The 26050-nt window shown below is 45.4% G+C and overlaps 1 protein-coding gene across 1 annotated transcript in view; it reads right to left on the bottom strand.

The window, feature by feature from the left end:
• The window catches only part of LOC126336989 (uncharacterized), a 112034-nt gene extending 104525 nt beyond the window's left edge, over window positions 1–7509 (bottom strand). Inside the window, exon 1 of the mRNA XM_050001230.1 lies at window positions 2897–7509. Within this exon, the coding sequence (XP_049857187.1) occupies window positions 2897–7461 (4565 nt within the window). The 5' untranslated portion in view covers window positions 7462–7509. The remainder of the gene's footprint in view (window positions 1–2896) is intronic.
• Between the last annotated feature and the right edge of the window lie 18541 nt (window positions 7510–26050).

The raw sequence follows: 26050 nt of genomic DNA, 5'->3' as shown, positions 1-26050 counted from the left end.
TCTTCGGGACAACTAGAGCTGAAGAAATTGTGTCTAACAAAAAACTGGTAGAGGGACTCTTTGCACTATTTAAGGGCACTGGTTGGCTTTACTCGATAGACAGGGCGCGATACAGCACAGTAAACGTAGTTTCTGTGCGGGCAGTGGCGGGTTATACCCAAGCTGTTTTAGCATCGCTGTTATAATGAAATCAAATCAAAACATAGGCGTTATGAGCGTGTTTTTAACAGCGCGGTCCTTACCCAAAATGTAAGTTGTGGGCTGTAGAATCCCTCTGTGATCAACTTCAGATGTCGTTTCTGAATAGTGTTCCTCAAAAAGTACGTGTTCCCTCCATGGATTCCCAAGTGTCCAACTTGTTTGAGTGCAATCCGACTACTGAAAAAAAAAATACTCGCCATACAAAGTGACTCTCATGATTAATTTACTTAATTAGTCCTTGAAATTAAAAGAGACGGCTAGGGCGCCACGGAATGATTCTTGACAACCGTTTCTTTTTTTTTTTTTTCGTTGCAGCGATATCTTTTAACGAAATTTCAATCTTCCACCTACACAAAGCGAGACAGGCTCTCACGATCTGTTTCGTAAACGCTAGTAAGATGTAGCATCGCACTGGTAAAAGGGGACCTGCCATAGTGAGCAAAACAGCTACGTTCTCTTGAATTATAGCTTCCTGTTGTTAAACGTAAAGTGATTGTTTTTTTCCGACATGTGAGCCAATGGCATGAAAGATTGCATTCTCTAAGGTAAAGGGGACGTGAATGAGTGTTTATTTACAGATATTGAATGCAAGAAACGCTCTCAGGTCGTGTAATTTGTATCAACAAGCCGGAAGAAATTGCTTAATATAGGTTATTATTTTTTTCTTTGGAGTTTAAATTATCGTTTTTTCCTTACTCTGATGACTCTTTCGATATAAAGAGGACATGCTCAGGAGATTGGTAATCTTTGCAGCATAATAGTCGAAGTTTTGTTATCCTGATTTTACACATGATGTTGGTCATGTCTCTGCTGATCATTTGTGATCGGTGGTCGTGGACTTCGTTGGATGTCCCAAAAAATGAGGTGCGACAGCAGTGGTACGTAAAAACTATACAGATTTTGCTCATAAAACTAAAAGAAAATTGACTTCACCTATTTTCGTAGGAAGAGGACACATTAAGATCGCAAATGTGTTCTGCTTCTTGTAATAGGTGCTTGATTATAGATGCACTGACGTCAAATATAATTGATCCCCGACGCCGAACAGGGGGTCATGTCTGCTGTGGTGGTGGCCAGACACAGCCGCTCTCTGTCCAGGGGGCGGCGTGTGGGGGCTCTATCACTATATTTTGGACGAACAAGTTGCACTTGTGGTGGCCGTACTTCTATGTCCTATTTGTTTAATTGACTATAAACGCTACTGTGCTGGCGTAAGAGCGTCGCCTTAAGGCGGCGGTCTGATGGTGGGAAGCCGAGTGCGGGCAGCGAGGGAACAGAAAAACTACGAGCCACTCGGCGGAGCAACTGACCATTTCAAGAAGCCTGTGTTCCCCTATAGGTGGATGAAAGGAGGGGGGCGTGGACAGGGGGCCTCGATTTTCGGCAGTTTTTGGACGCCTATCGAGGAGAACGCACTTTTAACTACCACCCCGTCTTCTAGGACGACGATTTTCCCCAGTACATGTGCTGCATTGTGACCCATTCATTACAAGTGGGGATTTTTTCACGAGTATTTCGACGTATAATTAGAACTATGAGGAATTTTTTCCATCACTTGTGTTATCGTGTTTTGTGTTATCGTGTTTGGGCTGCAGTGTGATTTTTGAGCAGGTAACTGCAGCGAACTCTGACGTCAAACAACTGTAAATGCAGACCTCAGCTGCATGCTTACAGGTGAAACACTCACTAAAGTCCTCTCTGTCCAACACCAGCATTTCGTCAGTTGAACGTATTTACCACCAAACAGAATAGAGATTACATCTGACTCCTAATACTTTTTCCCGCAAGCTTTAAGGTGCAGGATGGAGATTGGTGTGTCTGTCGCTAGTTTCGAGGGGTACAGCGAATTTTTTTCCTAACAGGATAACACCAGTTGTATGGCATCGTCAGATTTAAGTTGTTTTGCGACTTTATGCAATCCTTTTGCAGCACTATGCAAATCATTGTGTGATTAGACCCGACCTTTGTGATTAATTACTTAATTAGGATCGATCTTTACTTCAGTTTCCGGACCGAGATAAATAAAGTACACTAACCTAACCTTCCCCTCCCGCATCTGGACAGTTTCCATGTGGTAGGGGGTGCACTTGTGCTTCCCATCCAGTAGAATCAGTAGTCGGGTCCCTGAAAGGGCAGTGCCATTTTTAATTTCCCATCAGTTCCCCTGTGGGGGATGGGGTGGGATGTCAGTAAAGCCCTGAGAAAAATAAATTACCGCCAAAATTCGAAATTCCCACAAAAATTTCGAATTTCCCAGCAAAATTCGAAAATTTTGCCAATAAGGTACGTTGGAAGGAGATGGAGGGGTGGGGGGGAGGGGGAGGAGGGACATGGGGCACACGTGCAGGCTGAGAAAAACCCGTGACGTCATCCGGGGCGGGTGTGGGTGTGGTCGGGGGCGGGGGTGGGCAGGGGTGTTTAATTGATCAATTTAATTAATTCGCATATCATTTTCATATCAAAATTGCACCTGTAACGCCTCTATATTACTAATGGCATATTTAAAGCACAGCGCTCCAAATAACAGAGACTATACTTGCAATAGTCTGGTAAAGAGCAACAAGTTACGGTCTTAATGTATCAATCTACTCTGAATAACATTCCGCCTGCTACTTATAAAAACCACCATAGATACAAGTGTACACTTGATCGATAAATAATTGTCGCAATTAATAGAAGAATAAGCGTGACCTACCCCTTATTCGAAGAGTCTCGTTTCTTTCGTTTCCCTGTTTTCTTGACTTTCGGGCCGGGTGATTTCAAGGCAAGATTCGGCACTGAAGCACGACGCATCCATTGGGTTGCTACAGACCTCTGAACCAATAGCTGACTCTCCAGTTTCGTCGCGACCTCAGTGAGCATCGCATGCATGCCTGTGGCTGCGTAGACATGGGTTTCTGGTTTCACTTCAGCCTCAATTATAGACTGAAGAAGGCCTGTCGTGGCTGAGGGCCGTTTCGAGATTGCTTGGGATGGACACTGCACACCCAGTGAGTGCGATGAAAGACGACTCACGCTGAGGGACGTATTGACACCAGTACTGCAAAAGGAAAAAGCTTCAACAGTCAGACTCATTTGCCGACTATGTTTACGCAGCGGCATGGGCGACGTGGCTACAGACTTCCTATCAGGCACTGAAGGAGGGCTGGATTGAGTTGCAGTGGTTTTATTGCCATAAGACAATGTCTTCCGAAGTTCAAGTGTTTCAGTAACATTTTCCGTTGAATAATTCATCTCTGGTAAGTGTAGATTGCTGCGTGTATCCTCGTCTAATTTGCTACCCAACAGTTCAGCTATTTTTCTTACGTCACCCACATCTGTTTGACTCGACGGCAAACCAGCAGTTTGTGTATGCAGTGAATCGAGTAACAGTTGCGAACGCTTTTCTGAACGCGATTCCCGACTGTGAGCTGAATGTGCAGATTTCAGGTCATCCGAAGACAATTTCTGCGGTTTGTATGTCAGTAGAGGTATAGTATCCGTTCGGAAAGATATCATCAACCTCTCAGAGTCTCCAGATGGAAGTATCTTCTCCTCGTCTGTTTGTCTACTGACCTTCCGCTTTTCTGAAGGCAACGAAGTTTGCTGATTTGGTGGTGTAGATGCTTTGCCTTCTGACCCGCCTCTTGCTTTTCTATTAAGTCTTTCACGCGATTCGTTAGCTGTTATAGTTTTCTCGCAACTGACTGCTGGATTTCTGGATACTTTCAGCTCTGTGCCTGACTTGTTCGTTGAGTGTATTGTGGTTTTGACCGTCGTTTCTGCAGAACTACTGCCACATATACTGCCAAGAGTCGAGTCACTATAGTGTTGCTTCACCCACGACTCGCACAGAGAAGGCTTATCAATTATTTCCAAACAGTCGAACTCAACAGACTTCAGCAGCGAGGATTTACTGTCGAGATGTTTGTTTGATTGTTTCTCTGTAAGACCTCGTTGCTTGCTCGGCGTAGGCGCTCGTACTGCAGAATCATTCACAGTGGTACTCTTCAACCCGTGTCCGTGTATCCCAAAAAGCTTCCTCCCATTCCCCGCGTTGGCTGCGATACTCCCTGGTGTGCGCTTGGCGCCAGACGCTCCACCTGAATGGTCCGAGCTAGCAGAGGATCGCCCAATATTGGCACTTTCTTTGTCTACTTCTTTTACAGGACCTCTTCTCTGCTGTCCTATGACATTTGTTCTCACACTTCTCTCTCTCGCTCCGGGTAGTTTCGAGTCACTTCTGAGGCCCCTATTGCCGTAAACTGTTCTGTCCTTTACGCTAGACGCAGCACTTTTGTTCTTGGTGCTACTCGTGCTACAGGAAGACTCACCTTTTCCTGCCCTGACAGCCTCCGGTCGAGTCCCTGCTCTAGGCTTGTCGGTCGTGTGTTTGAAGTTCTTAACTGTGGTCTCTTTGTTTGACGATACACTTTCATTTCCAGCTTCTATCCGCTTAACGCTGTCTGCAGATTGATACCCATCTGCACTTTTCTTGTTTCTTGAAGGATACTCCTTATGTGATGATTCTCCAGTGCTCTTTTCTTCTGAAGCCGACTGATTTTCGTCAAGAGTACTGCGAATTTCTCCGTCTTCGGAGCCGCCACAAAATTTAGTTCTTTGAGTGCGACGCAGAGCTAAATTTTTTGCATACGTTTTCCTCCGTTCGTACACTTCTCTTGCAGACAAAATTCTGTCTCGTGTTTGAGGTCTTTTCGGTCTGTTTCTCTGCTGAGGTTCGCCGCCAGGATGATGCACTTTGTTTCTAACTTCGACAGAACACAACTTTTGTTCTTTCACGCTGCCTTCGACTGAAGCTGTTTTGTGTGTTTCGGCATTATTGCTTCGTTGACTTTTCGTTGCGTTTGACGAGACGCTGCTACTTGAAAAATCTATTGCTTCTAGATCTCGCATATCCTGAGAATCAGCAACGCTTTCTCCCTCCATATCATTGCACGTCACTTCCTCAACGACATTTGGTGTTCTATCGTCTCGAGCGACGGAGCCCTTCGTGCACAACATGCTACAGTTCTTTTCAGTTTTGGAAGTGACAGTCAGCAGCTGTGTATTTGAAACGTTCGCCTCAATGGTGCCTCCGTCCGCATCAGGAACCGATTGCTGACGTTCTTTGGTGTCTCCAGTTTCACGGCTCGATTCCTCTTCGAAGGTGATCGGTAGTGCTTGTGAGGATGCAGAATGTTCAGTCGGTGAAGTATTAATTTCTTCAGGTCCTGTCCACGTAGACTTAGTGCTAGTGTACTTATGCTGACTATTTTGTAGCTGCATAAGGCTCCTCACCACTTCCATGTCCAGCGAGGGCTGAAATGCATCTCCCATGTAATTCGGCCCGCTGCCGCCGCAAATCTTGTTCTGCGCGCAAGGTTGTACTCCTGCAGTTCTGGCCACAGACGTCGAGTTCATTTCTAGTTGCCGAAGAGTAGCGTATAGCATTACTTTAGACAGAATGTCATATTCTAGACTGAATCTTTTGAGGGTTGATTTACCATCCTCGCAAGAAAGAAAATTCCTTCCGCCTTCCTCGCTCGTTTCTGTACATTTCGTTCCTTGGTTTTCGCTTGTTAGAATGTCTTCCCCTGAAGCAAACGACTGAGTGTTAGCTGATTCTGGTACACCTTCCTCTTCGCCTGGTATCAAGGAAACATCACTTTCCGTTGCGCAACCAGTATAGGAGGTAAGCCCATCCATAATCCTTGTTTCATGAATTCCTTCCATAGATGATTTATTTCTTCTCTGAGACCTTCGCTTGTACTTACGGAATATATCGATAATCTCTGTAGACATTTTACCAACATCATCCCCCTCATCCCCCTTACTTTCATCGTCTACTGTCGGCAATGGTGCAGTCTTATTCGTTTCCTCACAATGGCTGGAATTCGCATCATAATCTGCCATTTGAGGCGGCTTTTGTTCTTCTGAGACGACTTCCTTACTTGTTCCACTACTTTCGTTCATCCTTTCCCCGCCGCTGGAACTGCTGCTGTTATTTCCACTTAATCTATTCCCATCTGGATAAAGTCGTAATACCATAGTTGTGCGATAAAGTGTAGGATTCGTAGACCATGATTCCCTAGATTCGAGTGCGGTAACTTCGTTCTGTGTTGATGGCAAAACAATGTCTTCGATATGGTACTCCTGCAGGGGCACGTCACCTATTGGGGTGGGTTCCGGTAACGGTAATCTTTCATTTGAGCCAGAATACTGAGCCGTTCCCGGGGTTCTAGAAACTACTGATGAAACTCCCTGCACCACATTAGTTGGAACATTGGCAGAAGCCGTAATTTCATCTTCATTAACAGCAGATTTTACAGAATTAGGAGTATCTACAACATTTTCACTGTTTTCAGGGTTCGGTAAATCTCCACAACTGTCTAACCCTTGAGTGTACTGTATGACTTTAATAGTTGATAACTGGCAAATCCAACACTCACCGTTACAACATCTGTCTTTGTGAGGAGAGTGAGGCTTGGTGGTTGAAAGATCGGTTGTAGTGACCTCCGAAGTTTCCATTCGATGCGTATCTACGTTGTCAACGTCAGACTGTAGCTGATTAGCTGAGGTGTGCTCATCAGCGCCACAGTCTTCAGGTGCTAATATGGACAAATCCTGTGAATCCCCAATTTGAGTATCTTCCGCTTGTTCACGATTCGTATGAGAGGCCATGGCACTCGGTATTTCTTGTGCAGAGGAACAATTTGTCCCTCTTCCGTCTTCTGATCTAAGATTGTCCACTAGCACCATCGCCACAGTGACCTCTCGTTCGGGTACATTCGCACCTGGGCTGTCTATTGTAATATAGCTTCCAGTAGGTACCTTTTTAAGTAACTGGCTCACATCCACTGGTGCTTTCAAATGGAGTCGAAGCTTACTTGGCGACTTATCGAACGTGTTATCTCCATGGTGTGCCGCTGTGAACAGGTGCTTTCTGTTTAAAGGTGCTGTTCCAGGACGACACGGGACATACTGGAAGCTGACCTCCTGTAGTTGCATCTCATTTCCACTTCCGATTAACTCTTGTATCCCCCCAGTCTCTATGACTTTTTCTACACATTTTACCCCACTGCTGCTAAAAATACTTGACAGTGATGTAGATGAATTGGAACGCTGTCGTAGCCGGCATTCGTATCCATCTTTCGTAGATTTGCCATCCGCAAATACTGTGTCGCTTTTTTTCGCAGTTGCTGGTACTTTAATCTTTTTGCTCGCCTTATTTTCCATCGCTGATCGGTGTTCAGAACTTGAGTCGTGAAGCAAGTGATCCATGCTACTCGAACTGTGATGACGTCGCTTCGATCTATTATGTTTCTTCTTCTCACTTTTCCTGGAACTCCTCTTTCTCGACTGCATCTCTCGCCATGAGTTGAGACGGTCCTTAAGTTTGACATCCTTTGTGGCTCTTTGAAATACACTATGACCAAAGTTATGCTCCTCCAAGTCGTGTAGAGTGCACATAGACAGAGATGTTCTTTTCTTCCCTACCTTCTGCTTCTGGTTATTCCGCTTTGGAATTCTGATTTCTGGGAACCTCAGCTCTTCCTCATCGAATCTTTTTTGGCCTCGGGATCTGGTGCTCCAAGTATAAGAGACATCACTGTCGTTTGTGTGATATGTGTCTTCAGGATGAACAGACACATTTGTGGCCGCATCTGGATACAAGCTGTCGGAGTGGATTTCACTTGTCGCACGGCAGTCAGCATTCTTACTACACGTCTCTTCGTGTTCTGACAGACTGAGACTGCCAATATTCTTCATGCCTTTAAATCCATTATCTGGGATTTGTGACCGCCATATAGTATCTAGAGTGTCCTGTTCTTCTGGGCTCTGTTGTGCAACTGATTCTTTCGACGAAAGGGTGATAGTGGAAACTGACAATAGGTCCGTACATCTCTGGTCATCTGTGATTTCAGTTTTACGAGTGTCAGTTGTAATTGATGTATCTGTAAACATTTCCTCTCCTAGAACACAGAAACAGTTATCAACTATCGTCTTTGCTATTACCGAGAAATTATCAGCAGGATAATTCTGTGCTACACTAGATCCTTCAGTGTCATTGATATTGTCGTCACTTGTGAAATCACGGGTATCCAGAAACGGCGCCCACCAAGAAATTCCTCCCTTGGAATAGCGATGGAAATTAGGGATGGTTGGAGAAGAATTTTCGACCCGCTGTGCTGATTCTGTCAGTTGACAACAAACAGATGTGACACATCTATCGCCGTTATAACTTAGTTCTCTGTCGTCAATTTCTACGCTTCCAAGAGAATCCTCATTGACTGCTGTGAACAATGATGTCTCAGTGCCTTCGTCAGTAGGAGAGGAAGGTCCAACTATCAGAGGGCCAGATGGCGATAAAGACAATGTCAGTGGGCATGTGCTTAGCTCAACACACAAACGAGCGTCCCCTGTTCCTCTGGCCTCGACGTTCTCATCATTCATAGACGACCGTTCTCTTTCCTCCTCCATAACCGATAAAGGCGATTTCAGGGGACGCAGAGGCCTGTCCAACAGAGCGTACTCTTCTGGATCCGCAACCACACATCCATTTTCACCATCAGCCGCATCTGTAACTGCTTCACTTGTCCTGTCCGACTCCTCTTCAACTTCTGATAGTAATGGGTTGAAGGATCTGATAACGGCTCTGCGATGTCCCCTCTGATCAAGAAGCACTAGTCCAACGGATCGGCGGCGTTCGGGCGGTTTAAAGAACGCATCTGCAACATTGCCGCGGAGCTCCGGCAGTTGAAGCTGCATGAGTCCCATGCCTGAGGGCTTGCGTTTTGCTGCCTTAGCAATATCACGTCTCCTGCCCATGTCACCGACAGCAGCAGTCTCTTGGCTTGAGTCGTGGTCACCCTCGCCCGCCGTGCTACTTTGCTGGCTGCTAGAACTCGTCAACGGCACGTGGCTCGCTTCACACATGGCTAACAAAAAAGAAACAAAAGTCAGAAAGTGTGATTTTTAGTAGTGGTTTGAGATACTTATAAGAAGTGAAAGAAGTAAAATTAATACGGTAATATCCTAAAGCTATGTTAATTTTAAGAAATAATGCCGTGGTTCTGCGACATAACGAAAGGGCTACAGAACAACGTAATGCTACGCTCCAAAACAATTCGCAGACAAGGGTCGAAAAGAAATCACTTAAACAATTATGAATTAAATGAAGCATGTTCAAAAAGTATGTAGGAACATCGAAACGGTCACTTCCACAAGGAATAATCACTTAGTAAAAAATGTGGCTACTTCCAGGTATAGCCCGTTACAGCGGTACAAGTCTGCAGTTGACTTACTAAAATAAAGTAAAATGTGCACCGCGGTCAAGCCCAGAGGATCAAAGGACAACAATCATCCCGTATGTCATCCTGTGCCATGTGAAATCGTTTCGATGCGGTATGGAGGGGCATGCGGTCAGGACATCGCTCTACCTGCCACCCTGAGTTCTCCGAACCATGGAGCTGCTACTTCTCACACAAGTAGCTCCCCAGTTAGCCTCGCGAGGAATAGTGCACACAGTTCTAGTCCTTTGAAAGTGGACTGTATCCAACAGTAATGTGAATTGAACTCACTTTCTCCGCACTATAGTGAAACACGCTCTCCGCTCAGTTACGGAGGCTGACCAGTTATAATAATAAGACAGACAACTTCCGATGTCTGCATAACATTAAGAACTCGGAAATGCCCACTAAATTATCAGCTCTTCTAACAAACCGTTCGTCAACGAGCTTGTCGTACTCTTTGGGCAAAGCACGGTGTACAATGTATAACATATACTGAAGTGACAAAACTCGTGAGATATCTCCTAACATTGTGTAGGAGCTTCTTTTTTATAGTGTAGAGCATCAGTTCGACGTGGCATTGGCTCAATAAGTCGTTGGAAGTCTTCTGCAAAAATGTTGTGCCGTGCTGCCTCCATAGCCATCCGTAATTTCGGAAGTGTTGTCGGTGCAGCAATTGACATCTCGATTATGTCCCATAAATGTTCGATTTGATTAATATCGGGCGATCTGGGTGGCCAAATCATTCGCTCGAATTGTCCAGAATTTTGTTCAAACCAGTCACGGACAACTGTGAACCGATAACGTGGCACAGCGTTGTTTGGGTACGTGAAATGGATGAATGGCTTCAAATTGTCTCCAAGCAGTAGAACATAACCATTTCCGATTAATGGTCGGTTCAGTTTGACCAGAGAACCCTAGCCATTCCACGTAAATACAGACTACACCTTGATGGAAACACCACCAGCTTGCACAATGCCTTGTTGGCAACTTGAGTCCATGGAGTCGTGGGGTCTGCGCCACTCTCCGACTCTACCATCAGCTATTACCAACTGAGATCGGGACTCATGCGACCAGGCCACGGATCTCCAGTCGTCTAGGATCCTGTCTATATGGTTACGAGCTCAGGACAGGAGCTGCAGGCGATGCCGTGCTGTTCGCAAAAGGCACTCGTGTTGGTCATCTCCTGCCATAGCCCGTTGTTGTTGTTATGGTCTTCAGTCCTGAGACTGGTTTGACGGAGCTCTCCATGCTAATCTATCCTCTGGGAGCTTCTTCATCTCCCGGTACCTACTGCACCCTACATCCTTCTGTATCTGTTTAATGTATTCATCTCTTGGTCTCCTTCTACGATTTTTACCCTCCACGCTGCCCTCCAATGCTAAATTTGTGATCCCATGAAGGCTCAGAACATGTCTTACCAACCGGTCCCTTCTTCTCGTCAAGTTGTGCCACAAACTTCTCTTCTCCCCAATTCTATTCAATACCTCCTCATTAGTTATGTGATCCACCCATCTAATCTTCAGCATTCTTCTGTAGCACCACATTTCGAAAGCTTCTATTCTCTTCTTGTTCAAACTAGTCATCGTCCATGTTTCACTTCCATACAAGGCTACACTCCATACAAACACTTTCAGAAACGACTTCCTGACACTAAAATCTATACTCGATGCTAACAAATTTCTCTTCTTCAGAAATGCTTTCCTTGCCATTGCCAGTCTACATTTTATATCCTCTCTACTTCGACCATCATCAGTTATTTTGCTCCCCAAATAGCAAAACTCTTTACTACTTTAAGTGTCTCATTTTCTAATCTAATTCCCTCGGCATCACACGACTTGATTTGACTACATTCCATTATCCTCGTTTTGGTTTTGTTGATGTTCATCTTATATCCTCCTTTCAAGACACTGTCCATTCCGTTCAACTGCCCTTCCAAGTCCTTTGCTGTCTCTGACAGTACTACAATTTCACCGCATTGTCCTAACGGATATGTTAGTCGTAGTCCCACACTGATATCGAAGGTTATTACGAAAGTCATGGGATAGCGATATTTATATATACAGATGGCAGTAATACCGCATACGTAACGTTTAAAAAGGCAGTGCATTGGCAGACCTGTCTTTTGTACTCAGATGATTCACATGGAAGTTTTCGAATGTGATTATGGCCGCACGACGAGTATTAACAGACTTGGAACGTGGAATGATGCTTGCAGCCAGATGCAAGGGATATTCCAATTCGGAACTCGTTAGGAAATTCAATATTCGAGATCCACAATGTGAAGAGCGTGCCTAGAATAGCAAATTTCAGGCATTACGCCATACCACGAACAACGCAGTGTTCGAAGGCATCAATTAACGATCGAGAAAAGCAGCGTTTGCATAGAGTAGTTAATGCTGACAGACAAGCAACACTGCGTGAAATAAACACAAAAATCAATGTAGGACGTACGACGAACGATCCGTTAGGACAGAGTGGCGAAATCTCGCGTTAATGGGCTATGATAGCAGACGACCGACGCGAGTGCCTTTGCTAACAGCACGACATCGCTTGCAGTACCTCTCCTGGACTCCTGACAATATGAACCGTGTCCTGGTCGGGTGAGTCCTTATGAACCGTGTCCTGGTCGGGTGAGTCCTAATTTCTGTTGGTAAAAGGTAAACGCTGATGATAGGTTTAGAATGTGGTGTAGACTCCAGGAAGACATGGACCTTGGTTATTAACAAGTCACTCTTCAAGCTGCTTCTTTAATGTAGTAGTAGTAGTAGAGAGGTTTTGGGCGCACGACGGCAAGGTCTTCAGCGCCCGTTCAGTAACATAGTGAGACGGGTGTCAAGAAAAATCCCAGAACAGGACTATAAAACGAAACAGAAAACATGGGTAACAATCGTTAAAAAACATGTGCTCACCCACACCAAAGCGTGGGATGAAGCAGAGCGTCAGCAGTGAAACATGGACAACACAGGAAGAAAATGTTAGAGGGAGCTAAAACAATGTAGCAGATGGAAGTGGCTGGCTGACTGCAAGGAAAAAAGGGGAGAAGTCAGCCACGCTGCAATACACTAAAACCTTCAGCCTAAAGTTTAGGCCAGAGTCCAGACACATCACAAAACTGAAAAACCCTAGACACACACGTCTCATCATTAGCTAAAACAGAAGGCAGATCCCCATCAACTTGTGCTTCTGCCCGTGCATCACGGTATAAAATGCAGTCTGTTAAAATGTGCCGGACAGAGATGTGCACACCACAAGCATCACAAAACGGAAGATCCTCCCGCCGTAATAAAAAGCTATGTTTGAGAGGACAGTGCCGGATCCGAAGACGTGTGAGGGCCACCTCCTCCCGCCTGAGCAACTGGCAGGAGGAACGCCACGGCCGAGTGGTTGACTTTATCAATCGCAGGTTATTGGCCGTCACCGCCGGCCATTCGTCCTCCCACAACTCCATGCACTTCCTGTGGAGTGCAGCGATGACTGACTGCAAGGGAATAGGACACTGGACCATGGTCCTGTGGGCTATGTTTACGTGGAATACATTGGGTCCCCCTGCTCCAACTGAACCCATCATTGACTAGAGAAGGTTATGTTCGGCTGCCTGAAGAACATTTTCAGTCATTCACGGACTTCATGTTCCCAAGCAACGATGTCACTTCACCGGGCGTCAGAGGTTTGCGACTGGTGCAAACAAGATTCTGGACAGTTCGAACGAATGATTTGGCCACCTAGATCGCCCGAAATGGATCCCATCGAACATTCATGGGACATAACCGAAAGGTCAGTTCACGCACACAATCTAGCACCAGCAACACGTTCGCAATTATGGATCTATAGAGGCAGCATGTCACAATATTTCTGCAGAGGTCTTCCCACAACTTTTTGAGTCCATGCCACGTCGCGTTTATGGACTATGGCGGTTATAAGGAGGCCTGACACCACGATACTGGGACGTTCTCTTTGACTTTTGTCACTCCCCCGCCTCCAACCAAAGAAATACATAATTATAGCTGGGTGCATTCTGTAAGGAATTAAAGATCCATAATACACTATATCATACAACCATTAAATTCTGAATTAAAGACATGTTAGAGCCTACAGAAATGCATTGGCTGCATGGACTATATCTAGCCGGTAGCCGAATTCACCCCAAACTGAGCGAAAGGTGTCTTCTGTCACTGAAACTACAGCAGCTGATATTCTGGTTTTTAGTTCATCAATGTCACGAGGTAAGGGAGGAACGTAAACACATTGTTTAACATATGCCCACAGGATGAAATCAAATGGTGTCAAATCAGTGGACGTAGGAGGCCATGAGTGTAAAGCCTGGTGTCGCGGTCCTGTACGCCCTATCCAACGTTAAGGCACGTTGGCATTGAGGAAACTGTGCACGTTGTTGTTCCAGCGCGGTGGTGCTCCATCTTGCTGATAGATGAAATTGCCAGAGTCAAGTTGTGGGAATAACGAGTTCCGTAGCATGGCAAGATATGATTATCCTGTAACGGTTTCTTCCTCAAAAAAGTAGCTTCCATAAACCTTGCTTTGCGAAACAGCACAAAAATATTCACTTTTGGTGAATCTCGTTCATGTTCAATTGTTTCAAGAGGATTTTCGATCCCCCAATACACACATTATGACGGTGAACCTTGAAGCTAATATGGAAAGTTGCCTCATCGCTGAATATCAACTGTGACATAAAAGTGTCATCTTCCATATCCTCTAGAATAGCATTGCTAAAGTCCACTCGTTTCGCTTTGTCAGTATCTCTAAGAGCTTGTAGCAGTTGTAATGGGTATGGTTTGAGGGCTAAACGACGCCATAACACATGCCACATTGTCATGCGCAGTAACGCAAGTTCTCGGCTAGCACGACGCATAGACTTGCGATGGCTCGGCTCAAATGCTCGTCGGATTTGTTCCACTGTTTGTTCAGAAACGCGGTGCTGGCCAGGACTGCCTGTACAGAGGCAACACGTTTCTTCAAACTGCTTATACCACCGTCGAATGTTTTTTGGTGATGGTGTTTGCGAGGACACTTTATTGCGCGAGACTGACTGCACGCTCCAGGTCAGCGCTCATAGCGACATCTAGCGGATTTTTTCTGAAACACTTGAAAATGCCGGTAACATCTAGCGCTGTTTCAGTTTTAAAAAAATGGTTCAAATGGCTCTGAGCACTATGGGACTTAACATCTATGGTCATCAGTCCCCTAGAACTTAGAACTACTTGAACATAACTAACCTATTGACAACACACAACACCCAGCCGTCACGAGGCAGAGAATGTTTCAGTTACCTAGTGACATTTGTCCCGATATTACTACAAGTCAAAATCCGGTCATTCTTCGTGGGACACCCTGTAATTTGGAAAGTTAACAACAAGATTCTGTGAAATTCCTACATAAGGCGAGATTGACATCTAAGTTAAATAAAGTTAGAGACGTCGATGAATCTACGGCATCAACATAGTAGATGGAGATGAATGATTGCAGTCATAGCGCAGCACAAGAGGCCTTAGGAGTAAAGGCGAGTTCTGAGAATATGAAACCGGTAGCTGGACAAAGGGTATTGAGAAAATGGTGAAAAAGAAGAAACAGTTATATCAAAAATGGTTAAGTACACAGGACAGTGAGAACAGTAAATGCTACGCAAGATAAAACATACAGGTTAAAAAAGATATTACAAGAGGGAAAAAAATGATTTAGAACAAAAGTATGAGAAAATCATTAGGTATATCGGAGTTACCTCGCACGGTAAGAGACACCTGGAAAATACTGAAACTTAGAGCAGACACATGACAAAATGCTAATGTCACAGGAGTGAGTGTACAATAGTTGGAGGAGCATTGCACAGAACTATTGAAAGGAAACAGAAATGAGTACAAACAGCCAACACATCAACTGCAAGATGCAGGTAATGTGAATGTCGAACCAGTGACGCTGAATGAAGTAGAAAAGATTGTAAAATGGATGAAACTTACTAAGTACGTTGGGCCAGGAGAAATTCCTATTGATGTAATGAAATATGGACCAAATATTCTATGGGAAACAATGTTGTGCTCGTTTAATAAACTGACGAGGAATGGTGAAGAGCTACAACGGGGTTTTAATATTTCTGTGATAAGTTCGACTTACAAAATAGGAAACATGATTGATGTAACTATACAAGCATCCGTATAACAGGGACTGTCACTAAAATATTACCTAAACTATGACCCTCCCTCCCGATTCCAGGCTGTTTGCATTCAGACGTTTTACGCCTTATACGCCAATGACTGGTGCAGCATAAAACGTGATTTTCTGAAATGGTCAACTGTCACCACATATCGGACGTCCAGTTGCGATACTGACATGCAAATTCCGGCCTTCGTCGTCCATGAACAGCAATCAGCGTGGGTACATGAACCAAGCACCTGCAGCATTGCGCAGTACGCAGCAACGTTCACTAGACGGTCGTTGAGCGGACAGCCCCTTGGTTCATCTGGACCGTCAGTTGCTCAATATTTGTACGTCACATCGCCTGAACACGTCCCTGTAGCCGTCGTTCATCCCTATCATCTACGGACAGTGGTGCACAACACGATACACACTTCCTCAAAAGTAGTGGCTGGCCTACTGTGACGAGCCAGTAGCACGGCCACCGTCAACCAGACGTTTTCAATTGGTGAGAGATCTGGATAATGTGCTGGCTAGGGCACCAGTCGAACATTTCCTGTATCCAGGAAGGCTCGTGCAGGGCCTGGAACATGCGGTCGTGCATTCTCCTGCTGAAGGATTTCGCAGGGATCGAATAAAGGAGAAGCCAGAATACCCAATTGGAAGAGGCCGTACTGCACGACGCTGAAGGGAACAACATCGTTCGTAGGCGCCATGTGTGCACTCAACATGGTGTTCGAACCTCACTTATAGTTCTTGACGCCGAGCGCTCCGATTGGATGCGGGATTGCCCTGTTGCTGGATGCTCTGGACAACGCATGACCGCGAATGCTTTGCCTGCCGGAGATCGCGACGTATCCAAGAGGGCCAGCACGATCGGTGGTAGCGCGCCAAAATTCCACTCTGGGCGCCTGGGGGCGAAACCGCCTGGGTCCCGACACATCCACTGTAGTATCATGAGAAGATGTACCAGAAACAAACCCATCAACAGTTGTTAGTTCGCGTACAGAAAGTTTTTTACAAATTGTGTCGGCCCAGAAAAGAGCCTTTTTTGTTGCTAGGACATGTCCGAAAGAACAGACACGGTATCCATGTAAGTGTACAGTTCTGTCAATGTCCGCCACGACCTTCTTCTTCTGTGCGGATGCACGCAAATTCCCCGAATTCTTACGGGATTTGGTAAGAATGTCTTCCACGAGTAATGAATGTGTTGGGGTGAGACACTACGAATGCAGTGTGTGGACATAAAAGGTGAGAATGCGGGTCTCGCGGGAGGCGTGCGCGAGGTAGTCCCTGCAGCATCATTGTCCTCCGTCACCGCGGTGGCTCAGATGGGTAGAGCATCTGCTATGTAAACAGGAGATCCAGGGTTCGAGTCCCACTCGTGGCACACATTTTCACCTGTCCCCGTTGATGTGTATCAACGCCCCTGAAGGTATTAAATTCATTCTAATTTGTTTACTTAAAGCAGGAGCTCGAACTGGCGAACAAGCTTGGTAACGTCAAACGGTGTTTTACGGAACTGAAGTGATTGGTGGCATATTGAATACGATTCATTAACTCCTGTTCGTTACTAGGTGGTTCGCTTCCAGATGGGGCCGGCACGGTAACTCAGCGTGTCCGGTCAGAGGGTTAACTGTCATCTGTAATTAAAAAAAACTGAGTTGATGGATCAAGGAAAAACTGAAACGGGTGTCTTTGCGACGTCCGCCCCGAGCAGATACAACAAACAAAACGAGATTTAAAAAAAGATGGGTAAAATACCAGGTTTGAATGAAAAGTAATGCCTCCACCTTCGTTACTTGGGTTTGGATGACAATATTTTAATAAACAAAACGCAGAAATAATCCTTAGAATGTGATCTTTAATAACCAATATTCACTTTTCCACATAATCATCAGCCAATTGGATACACTTCTGCCAACGATGAACAAGTTTTCTGAAGCCGTCACAGCAGAAGTTGACACTCTGCTTCCGCAACCACAGTCTCACAGTTCTTTCAACGTCTTCCAAAGAAGCATAACGATCTCCCCACAGATCGTCTTTCATTATCGGGAACAGATGGAAGTCAGACGGTGCTAAATCTGGACTGTATGGAGGGTGCCGTACAGTGGTGACACCCAGTCTCTGGAGTTCTGCTGTGGTGGTACGTGAAGTGTGTGGTTTGGCATTGTCAAGCTGCATGAAAACATTTCCCTTTTCCCTTCGGGCCCTTGTTAGCCATTTCTCTGGGCGATACGATAATTGTCCTGAATCAGTCTGTCAACATTTTGCATGTGAAACTCGATGGTTGGCGTCACAGGACGTCCAACTCTGTTTGTCACGCAGGTCAAATGTTCCCGACTCTACATGTTTAAAGTTAATTGCCCAGCGACGCACAGTACTAACATCAACACAATCATCATTAACTGCTTTCTTTCTCTGATGAATCTCCTTTGAGGTAACACCTTCTGCTATCAAGAATTCAATGACTGGACGCTACTTAAATCTCATTGACCGACCGTCTGCACAGGATTCCATACTTTACAATGTAAGAACACAAACGTTGAATGCTAAGGCTTCCGGTCAACTGGAGCTGTAGAGAAGAGGCTACGGAACAAGCCCGTACCTGCCGCATACCAATGCTGCCAACTGTTGAAGAGTTACGAAGCTAGCGGCATTACTTTTCAGTCGACCTTGAAGAATCCCCACAGGAAAAAGTCCGGTGGTGTGAGGTCTGGTGACCGCGGGGGCCATGTTCTACTACCACCTCTGCCAATTATCCGGCCGTCGAAGAGTTCATTTAAATATCTCAGTATGACTGTTATGTGTGGGCGTCCTATCATGCTGCAACCACATATATGTCCAGGGAAACATTCTCCAGCAGGTCGGGTAAAGTTTCTTGGAAAAAAGTAAAGGTAAGTTGCCCCAGTAAGTCGAGGATATGCACGGACCGGCCCAATAAGATGGTCAACCACAATGCCTGCCCAAATGTTGAGCGAAAATCATTCCTGGTGTCCGTGGACGTACGTGACGTGAGGATTTCCCCTCGCCCAGTTGCTGGCCATCGTCCCTCAAAACCTCCCAGACTAGCCGATGAGTGACCCCCTTGTCGTGTCCAACCGCTAAAGTATTTGTCATAGTTGCTTCCACGAAGCGTCCGAGAACAGTCTGTTCAAATGCAGCATCGGGCCGTGTTCGAGCTCTTCCAGCATCACCATGATGTCCCGCTAACGAGCTTGTTTCGCCTAGTCAACGGTGAATTGCTGTAAATGTTTGCGGGTGTGGGGGGCGTCTTCCTGGGAACCGCTCCTCATACAACCATCGAGCTTCATGCGCGTCACCATCGGCTCGTCCATAAACAGAAACCATATCTCGTTGTTCTTCAAATGAATACTGCGTCGCCATGCTTACTGTATGGATAATAGCAGTTAACGTGCATGTGCTCCGATGCTAACCTTGCATGTGAATGCCTCTGACGTGAGATGGAGACAAACAGAAAGACCTATTTGACACGTGTGCGTATCACGTTGGGGCAGTGACCGGGCGAGGGATGGTTGTACGTGGGAATCAACAACCATAGCGCTGCCCGTCAACCGACGAACGGCGATAGGTATCCGTAATTTAAAAATTGTGCGTTGTCGACCTACACAACACTAGTAATTTTCGTTACGAGGCCATCTTAGGTTTTTTAAATGAAATCCTATATTAAATTTTAGCTAAACGTGACGGGCTTAAAAAGACGTTTTCAAATATGTGTATATCATAATATTTAGGCGAATAGTTTTTGAGACACAGATATGTTCTCGTATCGTGTTCGTCCTTCGAAGCAGCGTTGTCTAATGCGACCTTTCCTGTTGTGTAGAGTACATGGTAAACATCGCCAGTCCGCCCTTACACAAACACGCCCATTTACCCGACAATAGTAATACATACTGCGATATTTTGCCCAAAAATTAACTGATGATGTGACGCAAATATTATTCAGTTATTTGACAACTGTGATACCAAAATAGTAGACAACACACAGCATTAAAATACTACAAGATGTTAATACATTTTAAGTAACGGAAATACAAATGTAAATGAGGAGGCCCTTATTGGTCAAAATTATTTCGTACGTATTTGTTTATTATTTGAAAATATTTACTATTGATCACAATATGAAGAAAATACACACAAAGATGCAAAATACATACTGTACATGATACAAAACTTTACTGAAGCATATCCTCACAATGCTTCCCCCCTGCTGCAATGCACATTTGTAGTCGCCGTTTGAATGATCTCAATGCACATTTGTATTCGCCGTTCGAATGATCTCTGAACGGCTGCGAGGGTGTCACGTGAGATGTCAGCGCACGCTTCGATGATATGTTGCTTCATATCTTCTGGAACAGTTGGTAGTTGAGCATATGCTTTATGTTTGATTTTTCCCCACAGAAAAAAATCAAAAGGGGTCAAATCAGCAGACCGAGCTGCCCACTTCACTACAGCACGTCGTCCTACCCAACAATCCGGGAAATTTTCATTTAACAGCTCTGTAGCCAAACGGGAAGAGTGAGCAGGACAGCCGTCATGTTGGAACCACATGCACTGGCGCGTAGTCAGTGGTACCTCTACCAGCAAAATGGACAGAACGTTTCGTAGGAACTGTGCATAGTTATTGCCATTTAGTATACGCGGAATGACGTACGGCCCCACAAGGACATTTCCGAGGATGGTGCACCATACGTTAACACTCCACGGTTGCTGATGCTGTACCTGTCGAAGCAAATGAGTGTCCTCTATTAACCACTAATGCACATTATGCAAATACGCATTACCGTGATTGGTGAAAGTCGCTTCATCAATAAAAAGCACCCGTTGAAAAAACGTTGGATCATCTTGTACGCGCTGCGGAGCAAACCGACAAAATTCCTGGCGCCGTTCGAAATCCACACCGGAGAGTGTTTGATGTAATGAGACGTGAAACGGGTAATATCTGTGCCGGTGCAATATGCGTAGAACACTTCTTTGACTTATACGACATTCCGAGGCGATACGTCGCAACGAAACAGTAGGGTCGTTATGCGCCAACGCTAGAAAGCCCTCTTCATGTACCTCGCCAGTTGCAGTTTCCTACCCTGTCCTCTGTATGGCGTTCCATAACCCTGATTCAAGTAGTTTCTTGTAAATACGTGCAAGAAGCTGACGCGTAGGACGCTCACGATCAGGATACACCTCTCCATATCGCTTTATTGATCTAACAGCATGTATTCTGCTTTCACTGTACACTACAAACATGTCTAACTATTCTTCGTTGCTTTACATGTCTGCTCCAAGAAACTGTGACGGGAATGTGATGTCTCACTACCCCAACAGCACATTTATACCCTTCTCTCCAGCTACCTCGTGCGTCACCTTGCGGCGTTAACGAGAAGCAGGAAAACATCTCCTTCCGTATTAAGTTCCTCATTGGTCAACAGGAAAGGTCGCGCTGCAGAACGCCGCTTCGAAGGACGAATACGATACGGGAACATATCTGTGTCTCAAAAACTACTCGCCTAAATATTATGATATACACATTTTTGAAACCGTCTTTGTAAACCCATCATGTTACGCTAAAATATAACATAGGGTTCCATTTAAGAAAACCAATTCCTTGCAATTCACTGTCCAAGCGGCATCTTTGTATCTATTATGGTTGGGGAGATACAAGAGGTGTTATTACTTAGCTGCCTGAAGAAAAATTTGCAGCAGCGCGATTCCTTACGTGCTAGCAACATAAAAATGTTTCTCACGAAATTTCGTCGTGCTCGTATTTCCGATTTCCGGCAGTAAATGGATCATAAAGATAAACAATCTCCCAACACTGTAAACTTTGCCAGTGTATGGGACTGGGGTGTGCAGTTGATGCGCTGGGCAGAGTTCTGTGTTCGCATGCAGGAGTTCGATGGTTCCATTCCGGGTCGAGGCATATTTGTTTTTATTTGCTAAATGCAGTCTCCGTAATACGGTACGTTAAGTGAAGCAGCCCCCCCCCCCCCCCCATGCGACTAATGCCGTATTTATACGGCAAGTGCAATCGTCACCAACAACCTCGGATACCAAGTGCGATTTGACATCGATGTCGCGCCAGGGATATTGGGAGACAGGAGTTCGGGTTCCTACATGACGCCTGACCAGTTGACTGTGTGAAGGTATCATATTTCTCTCAAACTGTTTGCCTGGCGCACAGGAAGATGCTCTACATCGTGTTCGGCAGAGGTTATTCTTTTAATACGATAGTGCACCTGCACAATTTGGAATTAATGTGGGACGATATTCATACAGAACATTTCTACGCAAATGGCTAGGACGGGGAGGTCCAGTTGTATGGCCTCTGCGTTTACGGGACATAAATTCCCTGGATTTCTTCTGTGGGTGCACATGAAGGAGCATGTGTATACTACTCCGCCGACACATGTCGATGAACTGATAGCGTGTGTTCATACCGCTCTTGTATCTGTGCATGCAGCCGTGTTGCGAAAAGTCCATAGCTGTATGGTCCAGTGGATCGCGCAATATTTGGACGTGCAGGGGTCACTTTGAGAATCTGCACTGAGAACAACGTATTCTTCTGTAAAGTCATGCGGTCATTGAGATAGTAATTACTATTCTCACGGGTTACTAATCTGTTACATCTGACCGGACGTACTGCAAGTAGTATAAGTGACCAATAGATGCTGAGTTATTGAATTGTGCAGTTATCTTTAGCATCGCGAAATTGATGTTGTTTTTGTAGTTATTCTGTCCTACGACAGGTCATTTTTTCCGCCGTCTCTTTCTGACTTTTCAGACCATGTTTTTGTTACGTTCACCGTTGCAAAGCACTGAACTACGTAAATATCGGATAATTGTGGCTGAAGAGACGTTGTATACTACAGTATTATATGCTAGAATGAAACTGGCAAGTAGAGAAGTACGCCTCGACCCACAATGGAACTCTCGACCTCCTGCACGCTCCCTTAGATAGGGCGCTCGCAAATTACTATTATCGGATATCCATTTTCTCCATGCGTATTGTCCGCAGCTCGTGGTCGTGCGGTAGCGTTCTCGCTTTCCACGCCCGGGATCCCGGGTTCGATTCCCCTGCGGGGTAAGGGATTTTCTCTCCCTCGTGATGACTGGGTGTTGTGTGATGTCCATGTTAAGTTGTAGGGGACTGATGACCATAAATGTTAAGTTCCATAGTGCTCAGAGCCATTTGAACCATTTTGAACCATGCGTATTAACGGGACAGTGAAACGTGGAGAATAATCAGAATCGAGCAGCTAGACAGGGCTTGATTGGCGGTAGTCGGTTAGCAGTCAGCGCGGGACAGAACGGTGCTGTCACTGCTGGGGCGATGCTTATTCATCGTGTTTCACTGTCACTGTTAATATAGCATCTGACGACCCTCAGGAGAGAGATATTTGGAGTTCCGTGCCCACTCGTCAAATGTTTGTATTCTTGATTGAAATGTAACTTTTCTACGTATTTTGGTAAAAACGAGATTGTGTAGTGACCTTCCGAAGTTTGATGGATCTGTCCATTACTATGCCGTACTCGTACTTGGGTAATCTCTGTATGTATGTAAAACACAGACAGGGTTGGTTTCGTTTAGCATTGTAAGTAATATTTCCTCTTCATGGTGAGTCAACGAAAATGAAAAACTAGAATGCTGTGTCTCAGTTGTGTCAGTGTTGTGCAGAACTTCAACCCTGGAGGTGATGTACGACAGACAGTGTATTCGCTATTATGTTTACGTGAGCTAACGTTTCAGAACACTGCAGCAGCGTCCTTTGCTGAAAGATTTACCTCTGAACATACTGTCGGTAAGCTCTGGATGACGTTGTGAGTGCTGGTTCGCAATCCTAGGGAGCCAGGGCTGACTGCTAGACGTGTCTGTAGTCTCGCTGTCTCCAGAACTAAACATGGTCAGCAACGACGCTTCCTCTTCTGCTGCGTCTTGGTTCTTGTTTTTACCGAAGCATCCTGAAAACATCAATCACTGCTCAAACATTTCATATTCCACAGTCTATGGTAACCTTTACTTACGCCGCTGTCGAATGGAGTTGTTAACACAGTAATGGTCGCGCACTCCAGGTAGACTGCGTGGACGGTGGTTGATGAGAACAGCTGAATCGATAGCAAGCAAACGACATCGACCAGTATCTATTTCCTTCTGGCCGCTGCTAACGTGGGCGAAGAGTCGACATTAAGTTTAGATCGATTCCACCTCCGATACCAAATGTGATACGGCGACTTAATGATCGTTTCAACGATTTGTGGATTCAAATTGAAATCTTCCTATTTGTTGACGTGCTAGACGCATTAAACTCTTTGATGTCTGCTAGCCAAAATTGGTAGCGACCGCAAATCTTCATTACAGATCATCGTATTTTGATTTTTATCGACAACGCTTTTCTCTTCAGCCGCTTTGACAGAAGTCTGCTTGGAACATGCATACAGGGTGTCTCAAACGTTTAGGTCAAATTGAAACGGGTGATATTGCGCCCACAACCGACTATATTGAGATAGGGGACCAGTGGCTGGAAATGAATATTGATTGTGTTATTTACATATACAGCGTACACCGCTTAACAACAAGCTCATAGTGATGGTTCAAAGCCACGACCGCCGGTCTCAATGAATGCATTGCAACGGCGCATACAGTTCTGCTACACTCTCGCGAAGATCCCAGGCGTCAGTTGTAGACTGGAATAGGCAGCGGGTGATAAACAGCGTAAATCCCTGACCTCCAAACAGACATTTTGCAAAAAACATAGCTGATAGCACGTGCGTTATGCGACGAACGCATGCATCGTACCGGCGCATTAACCTGTGCCGCATACACACTACTATCCGTGGAGCCAGTGGTCCATTGCATCAGACTGCTTTTGATGTGCCCATGGAGAGGTGTGTTACTGTGTACAGCGCATGACACACGGTCAAATATGGTATGTTACGCGTCATGAGACTTGTCAGACATGCATATAGTGTACGGTTCGACAGGAAGTAGCGCCCCCAAAGCAGCATTTAATGTATGGAGAATGCTTTGCCAAAGGGCGTCATTGGAAGAAGTTTATCCCGGTGAATAGCAGTTTTCGAGAGATGAAGTCGTTCACGCCACAGAGAGGTGGCCAAGGTTACCATCAAAAACATGCCTGAATACCAGACTTTGAGGAGACAGTATTCGATGGTGTAGCCGGATCGTGTGGCCCATTCCAATTCCCCTCCCCCCCCCTTCCCCCCCCCCCCCCCCCCCCCCGCAATACGCGTACATCAACCAACGTACATCTTCGAACGAAATGATACAGTATGAAGAGCACTGGTGCAGCCAGTATTACACCCTTATCATAGACAATGTGTGCAAGCTCGAGTTTGAGCTCTTCGTTCACTACTGTCGATGGATTATACGCTGCAGTGCTGTAGTGTCAATTTTGTACAGTTAGTATTGTTCACGGATGAAACTTCATTCACCCGTGATGGTGTTTTCAACAAATGTAACCGTCATGTTTGGAGTGAAGAAAATACATACAACACCCACATTTGCTTCCAGGGCCTACGATTCTCTGTCTACATAAGGGTACGCTTTGTCCAAGATCACCTAACAGGACTTTTATTTGCTGCATCCCTGTTTTATTCGTCCACGTTTTCTTGTATTCCAGCGAGAGGCACTGCCACAGTTCCTGGAGACTGTACTCCCTATTGTCCACCATAGCATTTGGTTTCAGCACACCTGTCCATTTCGATGTTACTGTTCGCAAGCATTTGCAGAACAAGTACACTCATCGTTGGATTGGAAGGGGAGGTCCTGGCCGTCCGCTGTGGCCGAGCGGTTCTAGGCGTTTCAGTCCGGAACCGAGCTGCTGCTACGGTCGCAGATTCAAATCCTGCCTCGGGCATGGATGTGTGTGATGTCCTTAGGTTAGTTAAGTTAGTTCTAAGTCTAGGGGACTGATGTCCTCAGATGTTAAGTCCAATATTGCTTAGAGCCGTTTCAACCATTTGGAGGTCCTGTCCCATGGCCATTGTGATCACCAGTTCTCACACCTCTAGACTTTTTCCTCTTACGTAACGTCAAGATTTTGGGTATGAAACTCTCATAGGAACGGATGAAGACCTGCTTGGTAAAGTTCAAGCTGTCTATCTCCTGGTACCAGACACAAGGGGTCTTTGAATGAGTGAGGTAGAATTCATGCACCGCTGCTGTGCATGCGTTGAGGATGGCGGTCGTCACTTTGAACAATTATTATAAATTCTGTTGTTGTCATACAGTGCACGCTGTGCATGTCCATGACACAATAAATATGCATTGCCGACCATTGTTTCCCTATCTCAATAGAATCGGTTGTGGACCCACTATCGCCTGTTTCAATTTGACACAAAAGACTTAAAACACCTTGTATTCGTCAAAAATGTATAAAATATGTCAAAATACGTTT

The sequence above is a fragment of the Schistocerca gregaria genome, chromosome 1 (assembly GCF_023897955.1).
Source record: "Schistocerca gregaria isolate iqSchGreg1 chromosome 1, iqSchGreg1.2, whole genome shotgun sequence".
In the NCBI taxonomy this organism is placed as follows: Eukaryota; Metazoa; Arthropoda; class Insecta; order Orthoptera; family Acrididae; genus Schistocerca; species Schistocerca gregaria.
This window is presented reverse-complemented; position numbering and strand designations above follow the sequence as displayed.